The sequence below is a fragment of the Lutra lutra genome, chromosome 5, assembly GCF_902655055.1.
Source record: "Lutra lutra chromosome 5, mLutLut1.2, whole genome shotgun sequence".
Classification (NCBI taxonomy): domain Eukaryota; kingdom Metazoa; phylum Chordata; class Mammalia; order Carnivora; family Mustelidae; genus Lutra; species Lutra lutra.
The window spans coordinates 152,533,564-152,560,162 of record NC_062282.1 but is presented as its reverse complement, the minus strand read 5'-3'; the positions used below and the strand labels follow the sequence as shown (position 1 = coordinate 152,560,162).

The 26,599-nt window shown below is 38.3% G+C and overlaps 2 protein-coding genes across 9 annotated transcripts in view; both read right to left on the bottom strand.

Annotated features, from left to right (window-relative positions):
- The window catches only part of LOC125100147 (T-cell-specific guanine nucleotide triphosphate-binding protein 2-like), a 303,876-nt gene that overhangs the window by 148,994 nt on the left and 128,283 nt on the right, over positions 1 to 26,599 (bottom strand). The gene's annotated exons all lie outside the window — the stretch shown is intronic.
- Positions 17,597 to 26,599, bottom strand: part of LOC125100150 (T-cell-specific guanine nucleotide triphosphate-binding protein 2-like) — a 267,522-nt gene continuing 258,519 nt past the window's right edge. For 2 of the 3 annotated variants that reach the window (XM_047730089.1, XM_047730087.1), the window contains exons 2-3: positions 21,427 to 21,516; positions 17,597 to 18,898 (exon numbers count right to left, since the gene is read on the bottom strand). In XM_047730089.1, the coding sequence (XP_047586045.1) occupies positions 17,619 to 18,898; positions 21,427 to 21,451 (1,305 nt within the window). In that variant the 5' untranslated portion in view covers positions 21,452 to 21,516 and the 3' untranslated portion in view covers positions 17,597 to 17,618. The remainder of the gene's footprint in view (positions 18,899 to 21,426; positions 21,517 to 26,599) is intronic. The other variant, XM_047730091.1, reaches the window with a different exon arrangement.

The window sequence follows — 26,599 nt, the reverse complement described above, 5'->3', positions numbered from 1 at the left end:
CCCTGTAGAGATCCAGACGTGTATAATTCTGATCTCATACTGGTTTCATGGGTGATCGGAGTTCTTTGGAAGGTAATCAGCTCACTTTAGGGTACAGGTTGATACGGCGCCTCCTCCTACGTCCCCGCCATCTTGTCTCTCCTCGATGGATAACGCTTTTAATGTAATAATGGATCCTATTGGCTAGGAACTTGTTGAGAATTTTTGCAACCATATTCTTCATGGATATTGGTTTGTAATTATTCTTTTAGATGGGGTCTTTGCCTGGTTTGGGGTCAAGATATTGCTGGCCTCATAGAATGAGTTTGAAGTTCTTCTCTTTCTAATTTTTGAAACAGCTTTAGGAGAATAGGTATGGTTTCTTCTTTGAATGTTTGGTAGAATTCCCAAGGGAATCCATCAGGCCATGGACTCTTGTTTTTTGGGTGCTTTTTGATCACTGCTTCGATTTCATTACTGGTTATTGGTCTATTCAGATTTCCAATTTTTTCCTATTTCAGTCTTGATATATTATAGGTTTCCAGGAAGGCATCCATTTCTTCCAGGTTGTTTAATTTATTGGCATATAGTTGTGGATAATAATTTCTAATAATTATTTCTATGTCTTTGGTGTTAGTCATGTTTTCTCCCCTTAATTCATAATATTATTAATTTGGGTCCCTTCTTATTTCTTTTGGATAACTCTGGCCAGTAGCTTATTGGTGTTATTCTTTCAAAGAACCAGCTTCTAGATTCATTCAGTAGCTCTACCATATTTCTTGTTTCTAATTCATTGAGTCCTGTTCTAAACTTCATTATTTCTCTTCTCCTGCTTGGCTTAGACTATATTTGTTATTTTTTCTCCAGTTCTTGAAGGTGTAAAGTTAGCTTGTGTATTCAGGATTTCTTTCTTTCTTTCTTTTTCTTCCTTCCTTCCTTTCTTTTTCTTTCTTTCTTTCTTTCTTTCTTTCTTTCTTTCTTTCTTTCTTTCTTTCTTTTTTTCTTTCTTCTTTCTTTTTTGAGTGAGTCTCGGGTGGCTATTTATTTCCCTCTTAGGACCACCTTTGCAATATCCCATAGGTTTTGGACTGATGCATCTTCTTTCTCATTGGTTTCCATGAATTAAGTTCTTTAATTTCCTGGTTGACCCAACCATTCTTAAGCAGAATGGTCTTTAGCTTCTAAGTGTTTGAATTTCTTCCCAATTTTTTCTTGTGATTGAGTTCCAGTTTCAAAGAACTGTGGTCTGAGAATATGCAAGGGATAATCTCAATCTTTTGGTACTGGTTGAGACCTGATTTGTGACCCAGTATGCAGTCTATTCTGGATAAAGTTCCATGTGTGTTTGAGAAGAATGATTGTTCTGTTGTTTTAGGGTGGAATGTTCTGTATAAATCCATGAAGTCCCTCTGGTCTGGTATGTCATTCAAAGCTTTTGTTTCTTTGTTGAACTGCTTAGATGATCTATTACTGAGAGTGGAGTGTTGAGGCCTCCTACTTTTAAGATATTATCAATATGTTTGTTTGAGTTAACAGTTGCTTATGTAGTTGACTGCTCCTCTGTTGGGGGGCATAGCTATTTAAAATTTTTAGATCTTCTTGTTAGATAGACCCTTTTAGCATAATATAGTGTCCTTCTTTATCTCTTACTACAGTCTTTAGCTTAAAATTGAATTTTTCCTGATATGAGAATTGCTACTCCAAGTTTCTTTGGAGGTCTGTTGGCATGAAAAATGTTTCTCCGTCCCCTCACTTTCACTCTGGATGTAACTTTAAGTTTAAAATGAGTCTCTTGTAGACAGCATATGGGTGGATCCTATCTTTTGATCCCATCTGCAACCCTGTGCATTTCATGGGAACATTTAGACTGTTCACATTGAGAGTGATTTTTGAAAGATATGATTTTATTGCCAAAGTGTTGCCTGTGAAGTCCTTCTTTCTATAAATTGTCTCTATTAATTTCTAGTCTATTACTCTTGGGGTCTTTCTTCTTTCATAGAACCCCCCCCCCTTAATATTTTTTGCAGGGCTGGATTGTTGTCACATATTCTTTTACCTTCTGCCAGTCATGGAAACTCCTTTTCTCTTCATCTGTTCTGAATGACAGTCATGCCAGATAAAGTATCCTTGGCCGCATGTTCTTCTCATTTAGTATCCTGAATATGTCCAGCCAGTCCTTTCTGTCTTGCCATGTCTCTGTGGACAGGTCTGACATTATTCTGATGTTACCCCCTCTGTACATTAGAAATATCTTCCCCCCTCACAGCTCTCAAGATTGTTTCCTTGGATATAAGATTTGCAAATTGTGCTATTTTATACTGTGGCATTTGTCTGTTTTCATTGATTTTGGAAGGGGTCCTCTCTGCCTCTTGGACATGAATGCTTGTTTCTTTCCCCAGATTAGGGATGTTCTCAGCTATGATTTTCTCAAATATACCCTCTAGCTCTCTCTCTCTCTATCTCTCTCTCTCTCCATCCCCTCAGGCATCCGAATAATCCTGTGATTGGAATGTTTCCTGGCATCATTAATGTCTCTCATTCTGATCTCCTGGGTTTTTAGGTGTTTTTCCCAGGCCTCCTTGGTTTCCTCCTTTTCTGCCATCTTCTAGTCTACTGATTCATCCTTCTGCCTCATTTACCCTGGCAGTCAGAGTATTCAGTTAAGACTGCATTTAATTCATAGCATTTTTATGTTTGGCCTGATTAGATCGCATTTCTGCCCCTAGAGATTCCATATTGTTGCTATATCTTTCTAAAGCCTAGATATCAAGTTCATAACTGTTACTCTGAAGTCTACTTCTGACATCTTGCTTATATACATATCCATTAAGTCTGGTAGAAGCCACAGTCTATGATTCTTTTCTTTGTTTGGAGTTCCTCCTCTTAGTCATTCTGTTGGGGGGTGTTTGAAGGAATGTACATAGTCCAAAGTATTAACCATGATCCAAACAAGATGCACCTCTTTTATAGGGACCTTAGGGTTGTTGTCCTCTTGTTCTTTCATCCTGTCTTCTGGGGAAGGGACCCGCTGTGCTGTTACTCAGGCAGCCCTGTTTGGGCAGAGTTGCTCTGCCCCCTGTGGAGGAGGGGTGAAATGGGTTCAGGGAAATCTGGTTTTGGGGGGGGTGGTCCTCTGGCGGCTTTCCCTGGAGAGTTTTTGTGTATTTTCTGAGAGTCAGAGCAGAAGTGACTGCATCCAAACATGTCTCAGAACAGAGAGGTCACAGTCTGCTCTTCAATGACCTCTCCAGGCCAAACTATATTCATTTCTATCAGTGTTGCTAAAACCCTCAGTCTCCTGGGTTGTGTGCCCTACAGCAACACCCCTAGCTGTTGTTCTGAGGTTTGGGCATGTCTCTACCCTTTGGGCCCCTAAAACTATAAGCTGCCCCCTGTTTATACCTGTTCACTTATAGTTCCAGTTTCCTGTTTGGGTGGCTGCCCTAAAGTCCTTCCCCCTTCCACTACCAGTCTGTGAGTCTATAACTTGACCCCAGCATGGGAGGCTTTTGTGCTTCAGTGTTATCTAAGGCATGTTTATGCAGGCTCCCTCCCCCTTCTCTTTATCTTCTGATATCTGCCCGCATAATCATGGTTCCCTGCTTCATACCTCAAGACCATCCACCAGAGATATTTTGTTTGTAGAGGTCCAGATATATCTTCTTACATCTCAGGATCGTTTTGTGGGTGTTCAGAATGTTCTGGTTCGGTCGATATCCAGCTTAATTTGGGGGACTGGTTAAAATAGGGTCCCCTATTCCTCTGCCAGTTTTTTTTCTCCCATGTATACCAAATCTTCTCTGTGTGGATACCTGGATTGTTAGCTAATGTAAATAATGATGCAAAAAATATTAAGGTGTTTTGAATTAGTGTTTCATTTTCTTTGTGTAAATACCCATCAGTGGAATTATTTGATCATGTGGTAGTTCTATGTCTAATTTTTTGAGGAAATGCCATACTGTTTTTGACAGTGCCTACTCCAGTTTGCATTCGCACCAGCAATGCATGTCGGTTTCTTTTCTCCATATCCTCAGCAATACTTGTTGCTTACTGTTTTTTTTTGTTTGTTTGTTTTTTAATCATTTTTTATTTATTTTCAGCATAACAGGATTCATTGTTTTTGTACCACACCCAGTGCTCCATGCAGTCCGCGCCCTCTCACCACCTGGTTCCCCCAACCTCCCACCCCCCCACCTCTTCAAACCCTTCAGATTGTTTTTCAGAGTCCATAGTCTCTCATTGTTCCCCTCCCCTTCCAATTTCCCCCAAATGCCTTCTCCTAACTCCCCATGTCCTCCATGCTATTTGTTATGCTCCACAAATACGTGAAACTATATGATAATTGACTCTCTCTGCTTGACTTATTTCACTCAGCATAATCTCTTCCAGTCCCATCCATGTTGCTACAAAAGTTGGGTATTCATCCTTTCTGATGGAGGCATAATACTCCATAGTGTATATGGACCACATCTTCCTTATCCATTAGTCCGTTTTGTTCTGAATGTTGTAAGGTGATATCTCATTCTAGCTTGGATTTTTATTCTCTGATGATTAATGATATTGAGCATTTTTTATGTGCTTTTGGACATCTATATGTCTCTGAAGAAATGTCTGTTCATCTCTTCTGCTCATTTTTAAATTGAATTATTTGGGTTTGTTTTTGGAAGTTGAGTTGAGATGAGTTCATTATATATTTGGATACTAAACCCTCATCAGATCTATCATTAGCAAATATCTTTTATTTTGTCAGTCGTCTTTCTGTTTTGTTGATGGTTTCTTTCACTGCAAAATTTCTACTTTGATGTGGTCCCAGTTGTTTATTTTTGCTTTTGTTTCCCCTCCCTCAGGAGACATATCTAGAAAAACGTTGCTACAGCTAATATCAGAAACTTTACTGCCTGTGCTCTCTTCTAGGTTTTTTATGGGTTTCAGGTTTCACATTTAGGTCTGTAATCCATTTTGAGGTTATTTTGATGTGAGGGGTCCAGTTTCTTTCTTTTGCTTGTAGCTGTCAAGTTTTCCCAGGACTATTTGTTGAAAGGATTGTCTTTTTCCCGTTGTATATTCTTACTGTTTTGCCAAAGATTGGCTATATAATCCTGGGTTTACTTCTGGGATTTCCATTCTGTTCTGTTTATCTATGTGTCTATTTTTGTTCCAGTACCATAGTGTTTTGATTGCTGCACTTTCTAGTATTTCTTGAAGTCTGGAATTGTGATAGCTTTAGCTTTGCTCTTCTCTCAATTGCTTTGGTATTCAAGGTTTTTTGTGGTTCCAATTTCAGGATTTTAAGATTATTTTAGGATTTTAATTTTAGGATGGTTCATTGGGATTTTGATAGGGTTTGCACTGGATCTGTAAATTGCTTTGTGGGTTTTACTGATATTAAATTTTCCTACCAATGAGTGGGGTATACTTTCCACTTTTTGGTGCAATCTTCAATATCTTTCATCAGTTTTTTATAGTTTTCAGAGTACAGACCTTTTACATCTTTGGTTAGGTTTATTTCTAGTTATTTTATTCTGTTTGGTGCAATTGTAAATAGGATCATTTTCTTAATTTCTCTTTCTGCTGTTTCATTATCAGTATACAGAAATGTGACAGATTTCTGTATATTAATTTTGTATCTTGTGCCTTTATTGAATTCGTGACCAGTTCTACTACTTTTTTTGTGGACTCATTTTGGGTTTTCTGTATATAGTATCACATCATCCACACACAGCAAAAGTTTTACTTCTTTTTTTTTTTTAAAGATTTTATTTATTTATTTGACAGAGAGAGATCACAAGCAGGCAGAGAGGCAGGCAGAGAGACAGGAGGAAGCAGGCTCCCTGCTGAGCAGAGAGCCCGATGCGGGACTCGATCCCAGGACTCCGAGATCATGACCTGAGTCGAAGGCAGCGGCTTAACCCACTGAGCCACCCAGGCGCCCCAAGTTTTACTTCTTCTTTATGAGTTTGGATACCTTTTATTCCTCTTCCTGATCTGATTGCTATGGTAGGACTCCAGTACTAAGTTGGATAAAAGTGATGGGAGTGGGCATCCTTGTTTTGTTTCTGTTCTTAGGGGGAAACTCTCCATTTGTCAACAATGAGTATGATTTTAGGTATGGTTTTTCATAGATGGCCTTCATTATGTTGAAGTATGTTCCCTATAAATCTACTTTGTTGAAGGTTTTTATCATGAATAGATGTATTTTGTGAAGTGCTTTTTCTGCACCTATTGAAATGACCCTATAGTTTTTATCCTTTCTCCTGTGTATGTGATATATCACATTGATTGATTTGCAAATATTGAACCATGTCTGCATCCCCAGAATAGATCTCCCTTGATTGTGGTAAATGATTTTTCAATGCCTGTTTAGATTCAGTTTGCTATTTTTTTTAGGTTATTTGCATCTATATTCATCAGAGATATTGGCCTGTATTTTTTCCCTTTCTTTCCTCTTTCTTTCTTTCTCTCTTTCTTTGGTTTTGGTCAAGGTAATGCTGGCTTCTTGGAATGAATTTGGAAGTTTTCTTTCCACTTCTGTTTTTTTGGAATCCTTTCAGAAAAATAGGTATTAACTCCTCATTAAATGTTTAACAGAATTCACCTGTGAAGCCATCTGGTCCTGCACTTTGTTGGGAATTTTTTATTACTAATTCAATTTCATTACCAGGAATTGGTTTGTTCAATTTTTTTTCTTTCTGAATCAATTTTGCAAGGTTATATGTTTCTAGAAATTTATCTGTTTCTTCTAAGTTGTCCAATTTATTGACATATGCTTTTTCATCTTATATTCCTTTGTATTTTGATGGTGTCAGTTGTTATTTCTCCTCTTTAATTTCTGATTTTGTCCATTTGAGTCCTCTCTTCTCTTTATCTTCTCTTTCTCTCTATCTCTCTCTGTATTTTTTTTTTATGAGTCTGGCTAAACGTTTATCAATTTTATTAATCTTTTCAAAGCAACAGCTCCTGGTTTCATAGTTCTGTTCTGTTGGTTTTGTAGTTTCTATTGTTTATCTCTACTCTGATCTTTGTTATTTCCTTCTTTGTATTAGTGTTGGGTTTGTTTGTTTTTCTTTTTCTAGCTTGTTTAAGTGTAACATTGGGTTGTTTATTTGAGATTTTTTTTGGTTCTTTACCTAGGCCTGTATTGCTATAATCTTCCCTCTTTGACTAGGTTTTGTTTTATCCAAAAGATTTTGGACTGTTGTGTGTTTTGTTTTGTTTTTTTTTTTCATTTTCCTTCATGCATTTTTTAATTTCATCTTTGATTTTTTGGTTCTCCCAGCCATTGTTTAGCAGCTTGTTATTTAGCCTCCGTGTATTTGTATTCTTTCTGGATTGTTGTCTTGTAGTGTTTCATAGTGTTGTCAGAACAGATGCATAGCATGACTTCTACCTTTTTGAATTTGGTGAGACTTGTTTGTGGCCTAAAATGTGATCTATGCTTGGAGAGTGTTCCATGTAAATTTGAAAATAATGTGCATTCTCGTTTTTGGATGCAGTCTTCTGAATATATCTGTTAAGTCCATCTGGTCCAGTGTGTCATTCAAAGCCACAGTTTCCTTGTTGATTGTCTTTTTGGATGATCTACCCATTGATGTCAGTGGGGTCTTAAAGCCCCTTATTGTGATTGTATTATCATTAATGTATTTCTTTAATTTTGTTATTAATTAGTTTATATAATTGGCAGTTCCCGTGATAGGGGCATGAATATTTACAGTTGTTAGATCTTCTTATTGGATAGACCCTTTAATTATGATATTGTGTCCTTCATCATCTATTATTATGGTCTTTCATTTAAAATATAGTTTTTCTGGACTCCTGGAAGCAAACTGAGGGTTACAGAGGGCTGGGGGTGGGGAGGTTGGTTAACCAGGTGATGAGTATTAAGGAAGGCATATGTGGTGATGAGCACTGGTGTTATACACAACTACATCAAAAACTAATGATGTACTATATGCTGGTTAGCTGAATATAATAAAAATAAAATAAAAATAAGATCTGGCTTGACTGATATAATGATTGCTACCCCAGCTTTCTTTTGGTGTCCATTAGCATGATAAATGGTTCTCTACCCCTCATTTTCAATATTGAGGGGACTTGGGTCTAAAATGATTCTCTCATGGACAGCATACTTATGGGTCATATTTTTTATCCAATATGATACACTGTGCCTTTTGATTGGGACATTTAGCCCATTTATAGTCAGAGTAACTATTGAAAGAAAAGAATTTAGTGCCATTTTATTACCAACAAAGTCACTTTTTTCTGCATATTGCCTCTGTTCCTTTCTGGTCTTTGTTACTTTGGGGCTCTCTCTTCACTATAAGGATCCCCTTAATATTTCCTGTAAGGCTGTTTTTTTTTTAAGATTTTCTTTATTTATTTGACAGACAGAGATCACAAGTAGGCAGAGAGACAAGCAGAGAGAGAGAGAAAGAGGAGGAAGCAGACTCCCTGCCGAGCAGAGAGCTCAATACGGGGCTCAATCCTGGGACCCTGTGATCATGACCTGAGCCAAAGGCAGAGGCTTTAACCCAATGAGCCACCCAGGCACCCCTATATTTTCTGCAGGGTGGGTTTAATGATCATTTTTTTTCCTTTTCTTTTTCCAAAAGCTCTTTGTTTCTCCTTCTATTTTGAATGATAGCTTTGATGGATAAACTATTCTTAGCTGCATATTTTTCTCATTTAGCACATTGAATATATCATGTCAGTCCTTTCTAGCCTGCCAGATCTCTGGAGATAGGTCTTCTGCCACTCTAATGTTTCTACCCTTTTAGGTTAAGGACCTCTTGTCCCAAGTGTTTTCATGATTTTCTCTTTGTCTCTGATCTTTGCAAGTGATTATTATATGTTGAGGTGTGGACCTACTTTTATTGATTTTGAGAAGGGGTTTTCTGTGCCTCCTGGAGATGAACGTCTGTTTCCTTCCCAAATTAGGGAAATTCTCAGCTATAATTTGCTCAAAGACACCTTCTTCCCCCTCTTTCTTTCCTCTCCTTCTGGGATTCCTATTATTCTAATATTGTTTTGCTTTATTTTATCACATATGTATCAAATTATCTCCTCATAATCCAGTAGTTGTTTATCTCCTTTTCTCAGCTTCTTTATTTTCCATCATTTTTCTTCTATATCACACATATTCTCTTTTACCTCATTTATATTAGCAGTAAGAACCTCCATTTTTATTGCATCTTATTAATACCTTTTTATTAAATTTTATTAAAATTAAATTTTATTAAAATTTCAACTGATTAGACTGTAATTTCTTTTATTTCTCCAGAAAGGGATTCTCTAGTATCTTCTGTGCTTTTTCCACACCCAGCTAGAATCTTTATAACTGTTATTCCCTATAACTGTTATTCTGAACTCTAGTTCTGACATCTTACTTATATTCATACTGATTGGATCCCTAGCATGGCAGTCAGTACTGCCTCTTGTTCTCTTTTTTGAAATTTTACCATTTTGTCATTCTGTCCAGAGAAGAATAGATGAATGAGAGAAGAAACACTAAAATGTCAACAACGACCCCAAAGCAATATACACTAAACAAATTAGAAAAGGTCCAAAACTAAAAAGGAAAGAGAGAGAGAGAATATAATTAGATAGGTGTATGGAACAGAGCAATACACTAGATCCTGGGTGTATTTTGGTATATTGTTAGAAGAAACTACATCCTAAAATTATAAAGAAAAAAAAACCTTTATATATATAAAATTGTGTAATATATATTATATAATTACATAAATTATATTATATATTATAATTATAGTAAAATTATATTATATATTATATAATTATATAAATTTATAATTATACTATAATTATAATTATAAATTATAGAGAAAGAAAATCTATATATATTATATATTATATAATTATATATATATATATTTATATAATATAAATAAAATTTATATAAATATAAATTTATTTATATAATATATATAATATATATAGGTTTTCTTTCTCTATAATTTATAATTATATATAATTATATATATAAAGGTTTTCTTTCTTTATAATTTATAATTATATATATAAAATATATAATATATACATATAAACAAATTAAATACAATGATAGCATGTAACTGTAAACATGAAAATTTACAAAAGACTTTTAAAAAAGAATTGATAAAATAAGAAAATAGTTGTAAAGGAAAGAGAAAAAAATTAAAATTGAAATACTAATGAATCATGAGAAAAAACATTAATTCAATAAGCTATTTTCCCCTAGTGCTGGTGTTTACAGTTCTTTGTCATGGGAAACTTGGTATTAGCTTCATGACAGAGAAAAACAAATACCATATGATCTCACTATATATGGAATCTAAAAAACCAAAATATTAATAAATTGAAGTTCCTTGTTATAGAAAACAGATCGGTGGCTGCTGCTGAGTGGGAGGTAAAATTGGTTAGGGAGTTAAATGGTACAAAAAACATCATAAAATAAGTAAGTTGTGAGGATGTAATTGCAGTACAGTGAATACAGTATAGTTTACAGTGTATTGAATATTTGAAAGTTGCTAACAGAATAGATTTTAAATACTTCATTAGAAGAAAAAATTTATAATTATGTAAGGGAAGGGATGACAAGTATACTTGTCATCATTTTGCAATATATATAAATATTGCATCATTTTGTGGTACACCTGGAACTAATATAAATTTGTATGTCAATTATATCTCAATTAAAAACATGAAACAGGGGCGCCTGGGTGGCTCAGTGGGTTAAAGCCTCTGCCTTCGGCTCAGGTCATGATCCCAGGGTCCTGGGATCGAGCCCCACATCGGGCTCTCTGCTCCGCGGGGAGCCTGCTTCCTCCTCTCTCTCTCTCTCTGCCTGCCTCTCTGCCTACTTGTGATCTCTGTCAAATAAATAAATAAAATCTTTAAAAAAATAAAATAAAATAAAATAAAATAAAATAAAAACATGAAACAAAGATGTCCCCAAATATTTGGAAATCAAAGAGTTCTAAGTATGCAAGGATCAAAGGGAAAGTCACAGGAAATTAAAACATATATTGACTAATTGAAAATAAATGTCACATATCAAAGTTTATCATGAAGCTTGAGCAGTCTTTAGAAGGAAATTTATAGCACTAAATGTCAATATTAGAAAAGAATAAAGACATAAAATCAGAAATCTATATTTCCACTTCACATCTAAAGAGAAAAGAGTAAGTGAAACTGAAAACAAGAAGGAAGGAAACAGTAAAGATTATATCAGATGTTAATGAAGTAAAACAATTGGAGAAAAGCAATGAAACAAAAAGTCAGCAGCTTGAAATGATCAATAAATATGATAAACTTTTAATCAGACTGAACAAAACAAAGAAGACAAAAATTATCAATATAAAAAATAAAACAAGGAACATCAATACTGTTCTCATGGACATTAAAAGGATAACAAGGAATACTAAGAACTTTATGCTCACAAATTCAACAAGTGAGAAAAAATGGATGAATTACTTAAAAGACATGAGCTGCCAAACCTCACAAACAAAAGAGACAAAGTAAATAGTCCTATGTCTACTAATTAAAAATCTTTAGATCATTCCTTGAGGCCATTACACTCTCATACCACACAAAAGAAAACAAAACACAATTACAACAGAAGACTAAAGAAGCAATCCCTATGGATATAAGTACAATAATAGTCAATAATGTTAACAATGCAATTACAGCAATATATGAAAAGAATTATACCTCACCACCAAGTGAGATTCCCTCCAGGAATGCAAAGTTCTTCAAATACTGGAAATAATCAGTCACTCTAATTCCTGGCATTAGCAGATATAGTAAGAAAAATACTATGAATTTCAATAGATGCAGAAAAACATTTCAGTATTATTTACCATCCATTTTCTACTAAATAATATTTCATCAAACAAATAATAGAACTCCTTTAACCTAATGGACACTATTCATATTAACAAACAAAACAAAACAAAAAATAAAAATCAAAATCATTCTTAATCATAAAAGACAAAATGCTTTCTCCTATCATCAAGAACAAGACAAAAATATCCTCTTTCAGGGCACTTGGGTGGCTCAGTTGGTTGGGCATCTGCAGTTGGCTCAGGTCATGGTCCCACAGCCCTGGAATCAAGCCCCAGGTTGGGCTCTCTGCTCAGTGAACTTACTTCTCCCTCTCCTCTGCCTGCTGCTCCCCTTCCTTGTGCTCTCTCTCAAATAAGTAAATAAATAAAATCTTATTAAAGAATGTGTCCTCTCTCACCAATCTATAATATATGCTACTCAAAGTCCTAGCTTGTGCAATAAGACAATAATTTTTTTAACGTATACTTACTAGAAAGGAAGAAATAGAACTGCCGCTGTTCACAGGATACTTTTATTTTGCATCAAAAAAAATCCCCCAAATTCCATAAAACCTCCTAAACTAATAAGTGAGTGGAAAAGTCACAAAATACAAGGCCACATTACAAAAGTACTCCTGTGTTCCAGCAATGAAAAATTGGAACTCAAAATTATAAATGACACTAAATAAATAAAATACTTAGGTATAAACAACAAAATATGAGCAGGAGTTATATGCTGAAAACTACAAAACTCTGATGAAAGATGTAAGAGAAGATTCAAATACATGGAAATACAAAGTGTGTTCATAGATTGAGAACTCAATAATGTGATGATGCCAATTTCTTCTAATTAGCCTATAGATTCAAAACAATCTAAATAAAAATCCCACCAACATTTGTTCATAGATATAGACAGGCTAAATCTAAACTTACGTAGGAAAGACAATGGAAAAAAGAGACAAATCAATTATGAAAAAAAAGGATACAGTTTTAAGGCTCACACTCTATTCTCACCCTATTCTAAGACTTACCAGAAAATTGCCATAATTTGGACAATGTGGTATTGAAGAAAGGATAGATATGCACAACAACGGAACAGAATAGAGAGGACAGAAATTCACCTGAATATGATTAAACAATTTTTGACAACTTGCTAAGGCAATTCAATGGAGAAAGAAATTTCTTTCAAGAATGTTGCTGAAAAAAGTGTATACCAATATGGTGTGTGTGGGGGGTGGTGGAGATGAACAAATTAACTCATATGTTCCCTGGAGAGAAGGTTTGTAATGACACACTCTCTCTCCCAAGTTAATTTATCTACATTGAAACTCCTAATAATTCCAGTGCCTCCATGGAGCACTTTCAGTGTACCATACTTCTTTTGTGTAAATGTTAATTGCCTTCATTTAGGACTTGTAACCTCACAAGTTCCTTGAGTGAGTGAGTCAATCCCCATTCTGATGGTAAAGGGAAATGTTTTGGAATGATTTGCCATAGGTCAGAAAGCTAGGAAGCTACACAACCACACTCTTTGCTCACCCTCAGACAAATATCCAGCTGTACCCACACTCCACTCTGAGTTTAATCAGACCCCTCAAGTCTCACAATTCTATTTCTGAGCTCTTGATTCTTGACTGTTCTGCTTAATCCTTACTCCCAGGGCTATTCTACTAGAGGCTTCCGCATCTCCTTGCATGGCACTTCTCTTCATGCTCTTCCTCAGGACAAACCCAGCAAGTGATTCTTTATCCTTCCTCGGATATCTTCTTCCAGCAAGTCAACAAAACCACAAAGTCTGTCTTCAAAATACATCAGGAATGCAGTCTCTTCTCACAACTTTTCTCATTCTTGACCAATCCACCACCATGTCTCACATGAACAACTAAATAAGCACCTTTAGATGCATTAGATCTGGCCCATTGACCACCACACTAATCTTCTTGCCAAATTCCTTCCAAAGATTAAATTAGCATGCCCTTCCTGTGGTGGTTTCTATCATAGTTAGAATACATTCTGAAGCAAATACCATGCACTCCAGTGTCCTACATCACTTGGTCCCTGATTACTTGAAAGACTTCCTTTCCTACCACTCATCCATTGTTCACACTACTGCACCCCAAGGGCCCAACAGGTAGTCAATGGACATGGCAAGCTCCTTGCATTTTCATGACCTTAGCACTTATTTTTCCCTCCATCTGGGACGCTCTTCCTACATATATGCATATTTTGTGTCTCTGCTCAAATTCCAGGTCTTCAGAGAGGCCTTCTCTAAGGACCAATTTGAAATATCCTCCTTTTCGACATATACTTCTTTATTCTTCTTAGCACCAGCACAACCTGACTCTATGTCACCTTTCACTTTCTCCACTGTTTCTTCTATTTCTCCTCTATGAAATAAAGCTCAATGCTCCCCTATGAAGTCCCCTCAACAGGGACTTGGTCCTTTTTATTCCCTGCAATATCTGTAGTACTCATTTGGAAATGAGCTGGGGGCTGCTCAAGGAGCTCTAGATCTTCACATGCTGTGACTGTTTAATTAATGCTGAATAAACAATTGAGAAAGTAATGAATGAAGGCAACTGGATTGTGTGCCAAAGCCCTTGACCATAACATCTCACCTTACTGCCTGTTGGTAAGCTTTCTATTCTTTTTTGTTTGTTTGTTTGTTTTTTCTTTTTTCTTTTTTTTTATTTAAGCTTTCTAGTATTCATTGTGTAGAGTAGCAACCTTTCTTCTTAGTTTCTCAGATTAACACACAGTTGGTTTTGTTGTCATTGTTTTCATTTATAAAGTCTTACTGTTCTGGGGGAAGCATCTAACCTGTGTAGCATCTGAGCTGAAGTGAATGTATCAGGTACATTGTGATCCAGATGGGAAGCTTCAAATGTGGATAGAGGTGCAACTGAGGCTTTGGTTTGGACACCAAAAGAAAAAGACACAAAGAGCAAGTGATAAAAAGAGAGTCCTGACCAATCCAACTTTCTTCATTACCCACCTTTGTGACTTTTGGCAAATGACTAAAAAATCTGGGCTGCATTTGAAAAAAGTGAGTGATGAACGTTTCAAACCTCATCTTGCTATGGGTGTCAATCATGATAGAAGTAACTTGGTCCACAATTAGCTTTCAATAAAAGTTCTGTGATTACAATTTTGCAGAAGAAAAGGCATCTCAACAAATATCATTAAAGTTTACCTCCCTTTTTCTTGATGATGTTCCCCAGAATGTGATTTCATTTGTCCCTTGCTGTGTTGACTTAGGGCTGCTGCAATAGGAGAGAGAAGTGCAGCTGACCTGGGAGCTGGAATTTCACATCACCTGCTCCAAAAATGTCCTACTTCAGAGAAACAGTATGTCGTCTCACAGACTTTGAGCTAGACAGAAGTTAGGACACAGACTGTATTACCACTAACCCAGCTGGTAAGAAGACTACAAGATGTCTTCAGACAGAAGAATGGAAGATTAAAGTGAGGGGTTTCCCCTTAAGAACACCAACTCTCTAGTGATCTGAATTACTACCTCCAAGTTTAGGTCAGGAGAGCAAGTTTTGTCTTCAAGGGGAAGTCATGGGGGAACAAAAAAGTTGTCACAGTGAGAGCTTATTAAGGGATTCTGAATGACAGGGCTCAACCCAGATGCCAAAGGAATGGCCAGTCATCATGGTGCCTTCTAGAGAAGCTTCAGAAGTGCCCTCAGACAGAGACTGACTGAGTGTTTCAGGGTGACATGAGAAAGACCCAAAATTGAATGCTACCATTGATTGTCTAGGCTCATACGTGTTGGATTGCAGACACCTCACAGCTCTATCTCCTCTTCCTCCCAGACCCTAACACCCCTCTACCCTCTCAATAGTTCCCTCTTTCACACTTTGTACTGCTAGGGAAATCTTTAGGCCTTTTATATATGCCAGCCAGGCACATGAACACTCTTATTAACCTAAGGATGAGTCTGATAAAACCAAAGCACTAAAACTCATTCTCTGACTTCCAACTTGTTCTGAGTTCTTTCCTACAGTGATTCATTTTCTTGTCTCATCTGAAAAAAAATGAACTTTATAATAAATCCCACAGATGTATGTATTTGGTAACTCTCATCTCATCACAACTGTCTTCCCCAAAGGACCCATATGGACCCTTTGGATTTGTCTTTTTCTGTCTTAATTCAACACAACTAAATTGGGGGTGCCTGGGTGGCTCAGTGGGTTAAAGCTTCTGCCTTTGACTCAGGTTGTGGTCCCAGGGTCCTGGGATTGAACCCTGTGTCGGGCTTTCTGCAAAGCAGGGAGTCTGCCTCCCTTCCACTCTCTGCCTGTCTCTCTGCCTACTTGTGATCTCTGTCTATCAAATAAATAAATAAAATCTTTTAAAAAAAAGACTACTAAATTGGAAGTAAAAGGCCCAGGTATCCTGAAAAAGTCATGACTTCTTGAGGAAGGGAAAGTTGTGTAAGACCAGTATCAGTCACATCTCGTTGATGAGATGAGAAAGATGAAGTATTTGCTTACTGCCCATGCTCTTTATAAGAATACATGGGATTTGGTGGCAAGAAAGTAAGCAGCCTAGATCTTGCTAGTGTTAATTCTGCACTGGGAGCATGTATGAAAATCTAAGGAACAAAAATTGTTAAATGCAATGTGGCCATACAAGAGGGTCAAGAGTGCCTTCCCTTTAAATATTTCACATATGTATTATGCATGAAGTAACACAATCATTCACTTTCTCCCTTTCTGACTCATTTCTGCCCTCCTGCACACCTCTGCTGAGCAGTGGGGTAGCAAGCAGTAGTTGGGAAATTGTGGGCTAGTAGTGCTCTCCTCTTTACATCTGTGCTCTCAGCTCTCTAGAGTGAGCCTTCAGAGTAATAAGGAATCTGAGGGCAACCTCTTCCATGTATACCTGTTACACCATAAAATATCTATCCTACACCAGTGATGGGGAAGAAGTGGGAAATCTCATTTATAATAAGAGCAGGATTCTTATCTTTGAGCCTTGAAGCAGGTATTTTGATTTTTCTGGCCCCATTTCACAAGTCTGATGTGGAAATTTGGGTGAAAGCGAAGCATGTTATACCTCCAGCTTGTCTAATTGAATTCATATTTGCTTTCCAGTCTCATTCCTAACTCAGCTTCACTCTCTCATACCTCCTGTCCCTCACTGTTTCCTGTTCACAGGTCTCTCATCCCATCAAATGTTTGTAAAGTCTTAGAAAGATAAATCCTGACGTTGTTCCCTTCCCTCTGTTCCCCTGTAGTATCTGAAAATATGACATCCTGGAACATTTCCCAGTCCTCTTTCAACTTCCTTCCTTCCTGCTGTAGTGTTTCAGTACACACTAAATTATTCACTTAGATATGTGCCCATAGTTGTGGATTGCCCTTACTCTGGTGAGGAGAGTATTGATCTGATGACTGGAGAAAATCATTCATGAAAAGCCAGTGAACAACAGTTATCTTGATTGTTACCACATGTTTATTATCTGAGTAAATGGAGCAAATGTAAACTACTTCATAACACATGGAAATTAATGAAAACCATGCAATGTACCTTATATCACAATTTCAGCAAAATAGCCAAAAGAAAGAAGAAAGAGGCCATGGTTAAATTCCCTTTTCATGGCAGCAGAGTATCAATATGGAGCAATGTTTTTGTCCAATGGAGAGACATTCTCTTCACTTTAGGAAAGATCTGGCCTTGTTGGTGGGTGGAAGAGGACCCCACCTACAGAACGCAAAGCCTGAGGCCCATTTTTTTTGTTTGTTTCCTACCAGGAAGTCATGTAGGAACTGATCCATGCTGGCTGATTGGCATTCTGAGCCATCTGTGTCATCTTCTGAGGCTTAAGCTCTCTAAAGTCTTATTCAAGAGAATTTTAGCATCATCAGCCACTGTATTGATGAATTTCAAATGTAGAAAGTAGATTTTAAAAAACTGGAAGATGGTGGATGGCAGGCCTCCATTTACTGAGCAATAACATTCGGCACATTTCATGGCCTTATTTGGTATGTTGTCATCCTGCACAAGGAACTGGAAATTCAAGGATTTGGTGAAACTCTTGATATCCTCCAAAGACATGTTGAGCTTCTCTGCAATCCCTTTGAGTGACTTCTTATCCAAACCAAAATGGCTCTGGTAATGTTTCAAGCACTTTTCCTGCTGGGGAAAATCAAAGCAGTTAAAGCAGGCCATGAAGGGGATGAAGCTCAAAGCAGAAGATTTCAGGGCATCCAGCCAGATCTTCTCCTTGAGCAAAGCTCTCTTCATCTCAATGGAAGCTTCAGACAAATTGGGCAACAGAAGTGCAAAGGTGTAGCGCTTATGAACAGGGAGCTCCATCAGCAGGGTCTCTTCCAGTGTTGGGAAATCAAAGTCATCCAGATCAAAGTTGGAGACCAAGAAGACGCATGGCTCAGGCACTCCAATGTGGCTGAGGTTAGCCAGGCAGTTGTCTCGTATCTGCTGAAGCACTCTCTCCCTTTTGTAAGAAGTGGGTTTGCGTTTCTCTTCATTATATAAATCATTGTCCACCTTGGTTCTAACAAAGTAGAACTTCTTGCCTATCTCTTTGATACTTTTGACCAGCGAAGCATCATTGAGGCTAAACCGAGAGGAGGAAATAATGATAAAGAAGTCATAGGTAGCAAATTCCACCCTTTCTAGATATTCATGTGGTTGGAAATTGGGGGTTCCCGTTCCAGGCAGGTCCCAGAAGGTCACGTTAGGATATTTGGGATGTTGATAGGGTGTTCTCTTCTTGGTAGTCTCCACAACGCCAACACTTGCAGAACCCTCCTCTTCATAACTAAGTCCTCGCAGGGCATTGATGAAACTGGACTTCCCAGTGCCAGATTCCCCAATCACAGCCACATCCAGTGGAGCATTCTCTGCTGCCACAAGTGATTCCTCAATTATGTCAGCCATATCTTTTAGCTTGGCCTCTTTAAGGGTTGCTTGAATTCTACCAAGATTTTCTTGAGAGAGGATTCCCCCTACCTTACTGATTAATGTGGTATAGTGAGGGACAAAGTTGGTGGCCAACTGCTGAAAATTCTTTCCTACCAGGAAGTCATGTAGGAACTGATCCATGCTGGCTGATTGTGGAATGTCTGTGGGAAAAGGAAAGTGAATTAGGAAGACAAATGGAACAGCAGAACAGATGCAATATCAGGTGAGCAAACACACAGGTCTCAACTGCCCATTCCCATTCTCTCACATTTATTAATGTTACTCTGATTTACTTTTCCTGATGAGTTTTGTTTTCATGCTTCAGTAGAAACTACTTGTCTACTCTTATGTTTCCTATTTCACAAGAGTCAGGACCTGTGGAATAGAGAGTAACAGTACTCAAAGTTTTCACATCCTGAACCTCGGAGCCTGTGAATGTGTGACCTTGCATAGCAAAAGGCACTTTGCTGGTATGAAGAAGTTCAGGATCTTCAGATGAAAAGATTTTCTTGGATAATCCAAATGGGCTCAATATAATCACAGGGAACCTTTTAAGAAGGAAGCAAGGCCAAATGAAGAAAAGGAGATGGTATGATGGAGGCAGAGATAGAAATGAAGATCCAGAAAGATGTAAGAAGGGTCACAAGATAGGGAATTCAGGCAGGTTCCAAAAGCTGGAGAAGACAAAGAAATAGATTGTCTCTTGGAGCCTACAGAAGGAAGCAACCTTGCTGACAGCTGATTTGATTTTTATTATTTTATCTTTACTTTCAAGTTTTTTATTTAAATTAGAGTTAGTGAACATATAGTGTAATATTAGTTTCAGGAGCAGAATTTAGTGATTCATCATTACATATAATACTCCATTCTCATCACAACAAGTACTCTCCTTAATACCCATCACCTAGTGACATCTTGATTTTAGCTCCTTTAAGATTTCATTTTGAATAACTCTCTCTGGAACTATAAGCCAATAAATCTGGGGTTTTATCTTAAGCTGTTAAATTTGTGTTAATTTATTACACAACAATGAGAAACTATTACAGACATTCTGCTTTTCCTAAAATTTCAATATAGAGCTTAACACACTTGCATTCTGCAGAAAGAATCAGTCAGGCCAACACATTGGGGAGCACAGAAGAGTTGTAGACCTAATTCACCTTCCATCTCTTGCAACAAATAGGGTCAGGACTTATCTTTTGGGAGAGGCAGGGTCCAGAGAAAAGCCCATCAGGACGTATGTTACATAAGGGGGATAGCCAAGCACTTAGTCCTTGTGGTAAAAATTGCCTCATGGCAGCTAATGTCCATTTGCCTCACCTCATGAGAGAATTTGGGTGGGATTTAGATCATGTAACAGGAAGTGGCAGAGGAAATAGATAAGAGCTCTAATTTTCCCTATTCAATTCTGCACAGACTTTAAATCTAGATATCTGATTAAATCATGGCAATTCAAGGAAATCATTACTAGGTTACTAGTAATGGGGACTTTTATCATTCGCTATGAGAGAGGAAACTGTGATTTTAAAAATATTTATACCTACACAGTTGTGTCTTATGGGACTACCAGTATGCTTTTAAGAGGAAGGATGTGTTCAATGCTCATCCCCATCTTGCAAGTCCTGCAAGGAAAATTTTCAGAAGAGGGAGAATCATGATTGCCCAAAAATATATAAAATAAATGTGTGTTAAAGACTTTATTTATCAGCTTACTTATGAAGATGATATTACTTTTTTTAATTTTTATTTATTTGACAGAGAGAGATCACAAGCAGGCAGAGAGGCAGGCAGGGCAGGGGAGGAGGCTCCCTGCTGAGCAGAGAGCCTGATATGGGGCTAAATCTCAAGACCCCGGGATCATGACCTGAGCCGAAGGTAGAGGCCTCAACCCACTGAGCCACCCAGGTGCCCCGATGATATTACTTGTTAAATGAGAAATCCCCCAAAGAGAAAATTATATTTCAAAAATACTGAAACAGGACAAAGGTGCTATATTCTCAGGTGAGAGTGGGAAGTCAATTAAACCTCCACAGACAATGGCAGCTCCATACTGTAATGATTAGCATTCTTGACTCTGAATCTCCTCAGACAGATTTTTATCTATATGACTGCTGTGAGCTGAATGTTTATGTCCTCCACTTAATTTCATAAGCTCAAAGCTCTGTATTAATCGGCAGATTTGTGGATGGTACCTCAGACATGAGGGCAGAATGATTGTGACTGGATTAGTGCTTCAGAGATTCAAGATTTAGAGACTTCGGTGACCTAGCTGCCCACTCTGCCATGTCCACCTTGGAAGTTAGCTCTTACCAAATGCTGAAACAAAGATGCCTTGATCTGGGTATTCCTATCCTCTAGAAGTATGAGAAGTATATTTCTGTTCATAAGCAACCCAGTCTTGGTGTTTTGTTATAGCCTGAATGGATGGGAAGAAATTCCCAACAAAAGAATTATTCTACATTGCTACTGATTATTAAAACTTATTGAGTTTTGAAATAGCTCTATGGTATGAAAGACTAGATTGCCTTTAAAGATGGGATAGTTTCCAATGGAGACACCCATTAAACATCCTGCTTATTCCAAATTTTCTTAAAACTTTCTGATAAAAAAAGAAGAAAAAGAAGCATCTTCAGACTATGGTGCTCTTTTCTCCAAAGACGAGGGCATGGACAGCTGGATGAAGTCTTACTCTTCAACGAGTCAGACTTGCACATCAATCCTCCAAGCTTTAAGTCAGTATCTCATCATTGCAAGTACGCAATTTGCTCACTCACCAGGCCTGGAGAGAAAGGAGATTTCTGATGTCAGAGATTATGTTTCTACTAAAACAACAAAAAGTGCTGAGTCTGGTGTAGTGTCCCTGGAGCCCCTGGCACAGGAAAATCCAGAGACCTATACTCCCTGGGAAATGCAAACACAGTCCTCCTGAGGTTACCACCCTGAGCAAGGAGCTGGAGTGATTCTGTTCTGCCTGGGTAAAGTGTGAAAACAACAGGACAGATGACAGCCTCTGACTTGAGCTCCTTAGCTCATGATATTTATTTGGTGCATTATAACAAGAGTTTTAAAAAGTTACCCATTGGAATAGATGCAGTAGATCAAAATGAAGGGTAGGCAAACTGTTGGTCAATCATTATTCAGGTGTATGCATGTGTATGCATGCCTGTGTGTTGAGTGTGTACTTAATTCCTATGTGAAATGCATCTTTTATGACTGGTCTCCTTCGAAGACTTTGAAAGCTCTGCTCACAGGGTCTGGTTCTCTTGCAAGCAAAACTTCCCTCCCGAGTTGAATCTGCTCTCTGAACTCCCTCTCTAAAGGCCTATGTTTCTTTACTCAGGGACCCTCAAAGCCTGTTCAGATAGAGGAGATCATAGGTAAAACATGAGAAGGATCTGCAAGTTGGGAGCTTGGGGGCCACTTGCTCCCTGGGCTGATCTTTGACGGCCTCTCCTCAACCTCTGGGTCCGTGTCTTGGAGGCTCACACACAACAATATCTACACATGGACCACTCCTGGAAGACTCTGCAAACTCTCCCAGAGTTACCTATCTCCCACCCTGACCTGGCAATGTCACATGGGCACAGTACTGCCTTAAAAAGTCTCATGAGTAGGGTTGTCTAGTACTAGGTGCAGGGGAGGGACAAAATGAACAGGTATCAGGGGAGAGGATCAGGTTCCAGCCTGGGTTCAGGTGAGTGGACATGTGCCAAATCCATGTTTGGGTCAGACATAGTCACAGAAATGGTCTGAAAAAGTGTAGGTACTTGCTAAGCTGCCATTCCCATTCTGGATAGAAGGGGTTGTACCCTGCCCCAGCCTCTACTTGCTTGCCAAAGGGGTGTGAATGAGCTGGATTCAGCATTTCAGGTGACAGATTTAGGAAGGAAGATTAATTTACCTATCAACAACCAAGTGAAAGGTGTACAATGGTATATCATGCTCCATTCGTCTAGCAGAAATGAGTCCTATACCTGCTGGGCACTGAGGGCACCAGGTAGAGTCTAGGGAATTATTTATTGTAAGTGCAAGATCTGCCTCTGTATTTTCATGATATCAAGTCTCTAATATGGGATGAAACATTACTGTCTTGGACTTTAATTTTTTGAAGAGACAGGGTTGTTTTCAATTGATCTAGCACATGAGAAATCAAGGTGAGATGTTGTGATGGGATTTATACAAACCAGGAAAATAATTCAAGGGCTCTAGGCCAGGTGTTATGTTCTGGCTGGCCTGGGCCCCACAGGACCATGAATAAGGTCATCCAGCCTTCCCCATCCCATACTAGGGGCAAACTTATAGGCAAGCAGAATACACAGTATGCTCAGGGACAGAAGAAACCCCTTCATACAACCAAATCAGTGAGCCTGGAACTCATCCAGGAGATTGTCTCCCTAGAGTCATGATGGCAGTTCAGTTCTCCTAGAAACTCTATGTACCCCATAAACAAGAACCCAGGCTATTGCTAAGAATGGTCAAGAGAGTTCTTAAAGAAAGCTTTGAGCACAAGGGTAAGGGAGGGCTACTCTTAAGTATTCTTATTTCAGAATGTTCCTCCAGCCTAACCAAGGCTAGGGCTCCATCTTTTTATCTTTTATTCAGCATTATCCATGCATGTTCTTCCTCACCACCATGTCATTCACTCCCTCACTGGGCTCAGGGCACCTCCACTCCATGCAGGAGGAGACACCATCCTTGCTGACCTATTGCACTTCAAGTTTGTCACAGGGGCTCCTGGTGGAGACCATTGCAGTCTTTGTGGGTAAAGGCCTCAGTGGATTCTGGTCTCAAAGCAGATGAGATGGTGATTACATCATATTTCACAAGCTTCTTTCCCTCTGAAATCCCTGCATCCTGTGATCATTTCTTTAGGCCTTTCTATCTCCCAAGGGGGTAGTCAAGTTCCCTGAAAAAGTCCTGAGAAGTGGGGACACATTGTGGGATTTTCCTTCACACTTGCCTATCAGTGCATTTTCTTTAATGTGGAGTAAGGGTGGGAACAGAGACAGTACTGTGACTTCCATTCTTTGCTAAAATTTACTAATTTGGGGTGCATATAGGGAGGGGTAAATGGTAATTGATAACAATAAGTAGACACAGGTCCCCAGAAGAAGCATCAGCATCCAGTCATCACTGGGGCTGGAGATTCAGCATTAACTAGGATCCTTGTCCCCTCCGGTCTAGATAGAAACAGAGAATCAAACTGTGGGTTTAAGTCTTGGATCCCCCATCATTGCTTTGTAATTCAAAGCTTGTTTCTTGTCTGTGAGACTATTTCCTCATTTGTAACCAGAAATAATAATGTTTAACTAATAGAGCTTGGGGAAGATTAATCAAGAAAAGGCATGCAGAAGATCCAGCCCAGACAGACTCACAGATCAGAATCTTCATACACTGTGGTAAGAGTTGGAGGGAGTAAGAAGAACCAGAAGAAAGTCTTCCTCAGAGGTCCTAAGAAGACCAGAGAGAATTCACCAAGAGTTTGCTGGTGGGCCTGCCCAGAGCTTCCCCTGGATCATACCATAAACCTTTCAGTAGAGTCCTGTGAAGTGGTAGCATAGCTTCCCTGCTTCACAGGATAAAACACTGGGACTCAATTTCCAATGTGAAAATGTTCACAGTGCCCTGGGGCTGAGTTGTCTGCAAACTCAGTTGGGAGTCTTGGCAGTTTCCTCATTGTGTGTGAATTCAGGGCTCATGTTGGATGAAAGCATCAGAGTCTGGGAGACAGTGACACAATCAGGACCCAGCTGTGTGGAAAGACAAGCAGGCAGGGGTAGGTGGAGATGATCAAGAAGCTGCACCACTGGACTGTGGTCCTTCTGCGGCAGAAATCTGAGGAGTTGGATGTGAGGACCATCTCCAGCAGCATGGAGACCCCACTGATAGATCTGGAAGTAAGCCCTCATGCAGTAGAAAATTCAGTTTTCACTGTTGTTAAAAATAACTAAATTACTCTTGTGTTTGAAGACATATGCAGTGAGGATATGTTTGTCCTCAGGATTGAAGGGTATGGAATGTCTACAAAAGCTTACTTCTACCCTACAGACTTCCCCAGTGGGACATCCTGCTCACGCAGTCTGGGCGGAGGAGTATCTATACCTGCCTGGCTCCTGACTGAATGACCCTCATGATGCTCTTTTGTTTAAGTCCCCTCTGTCTATAACCTGCTTAGGAGCTGACTACTGGCAAAACAGCGGCAGAGCATTTCTCAGTGGTCTCCTCTGAGCCCTTAGCATGTGCACATTTCCTAAATGAGCACCTCTACTGGTTTTCTTTTCAGTGACTATTGAAATATAATTTACACATTCTATGATTCATGCCTTTAAAGTTTTCAGTAGCTTTGAATATATTCACAAAGTTGTACACCCATCATAATCAAATTTAGAATATTTTCCTTATGCAAAAGATGTCCTTTTAAAAATTGTGTTATGTTAGTCACCATACAGTACATCATTAGTTTTTGATATGGTGTTCCATGACTCATTGTTTGTTTATAACACCCAGTGATTCAAAAGATATGTTGTACCTCTCGACTGCCATCTCTCTTTCCCTCATACCATTTGCTCTTCAGATCTAGGAAACCCGCACTATATTTTTCGTGCCCAAGGATTTGCCTTTTCTGGACATTTCATATGAATGGAATCACGGAATGCATAGTCCAATGGGCTGTCTGCTTTCACTGAGCATAATGTTTTGGGGTGCATCCATGTTGTGGCAGGTATCAGTACTTCATTTTTTTTATCTTGCCCAATAATGATCTCTTGTATGGATAGACCACTTTTCTTTATTGAACAGTGGGTGGACAACTGCACTAATTCCATCTCAGGGTTTATTGTAATAATGCTGCTGTGAACATTTGCATGCTGGTTTTACCTAGATGTATGTTTTCACCACTCTTAGGTATATAACTAGCAATGGAATTACTGGCTCATTGGGTAACTCTGTTTAAATTGTTTTATTAGTTTTATTGAAGAACAATGGGTATACATCACTGTATGAGTTTAAGGCATATAGCATGATGATTTGATTTACATATACTGTGAAGTATACTGTGCAATTACAACAATAGGTCCAGCTAACACCCATCATCTCAATAAGAGGAAAAGAAGAAGAAAAAAGAGAACAGTTCTTCTTGTGATGAGAACTCTTAAGATATATTGCCTTAACAATGTTCTGATAAGTCATATGGGGACATTATCTATAGTCATCAGGTTATATATTACCTCCCTAGTACTTCTCTTATAACTGAAATCTTGTATCTTTGATCACTTCCTCCAATTTCCTCCTTCTTACCTTGTGCTTCCACCTCTCCACAAGTCTGGTCTTTTTTTCTATGAACTTATTTTATTTTATTATTTTTAGATTCCACACATCAGTTAGATCATGCAGTATTTGTCTGTCTGATTTATTTTACTTAGCATAATGCTTTCATGGTACACCCATGTTATAGATGGTAGGATTTCCTCATTTTCTATTTAAATTTTTGACAAAGCATGAAACATTTCTGCAGAGGCTTGTTGTTTGTCATCTAAATGCCTTTGCAGGGAGTTGGGTGTGCATCTGACATCCAGGTTTGGGTTACCAAATCTGATAATGCCCCTGACACCCTGTTCCCTAGTCCTTCTAACTCCCTTGCTCTTATAAGGTCAGTCAATCACTCGACAACATGACAAAGCTGGCCCTGTCCCTTCACCCCCATTATCTACATCCCTCACTGTTACTGTGCAGTACAATATGGCTTGAACAATTTATCTAAGGAGAGTGCCATAAATATTGAATTATCTTGATCACTGCAGCTTTATAATATAATCCCAAGTCAGGAATTGTGTTTTATTGGGTGTAAAGTAAATGCATTTCCA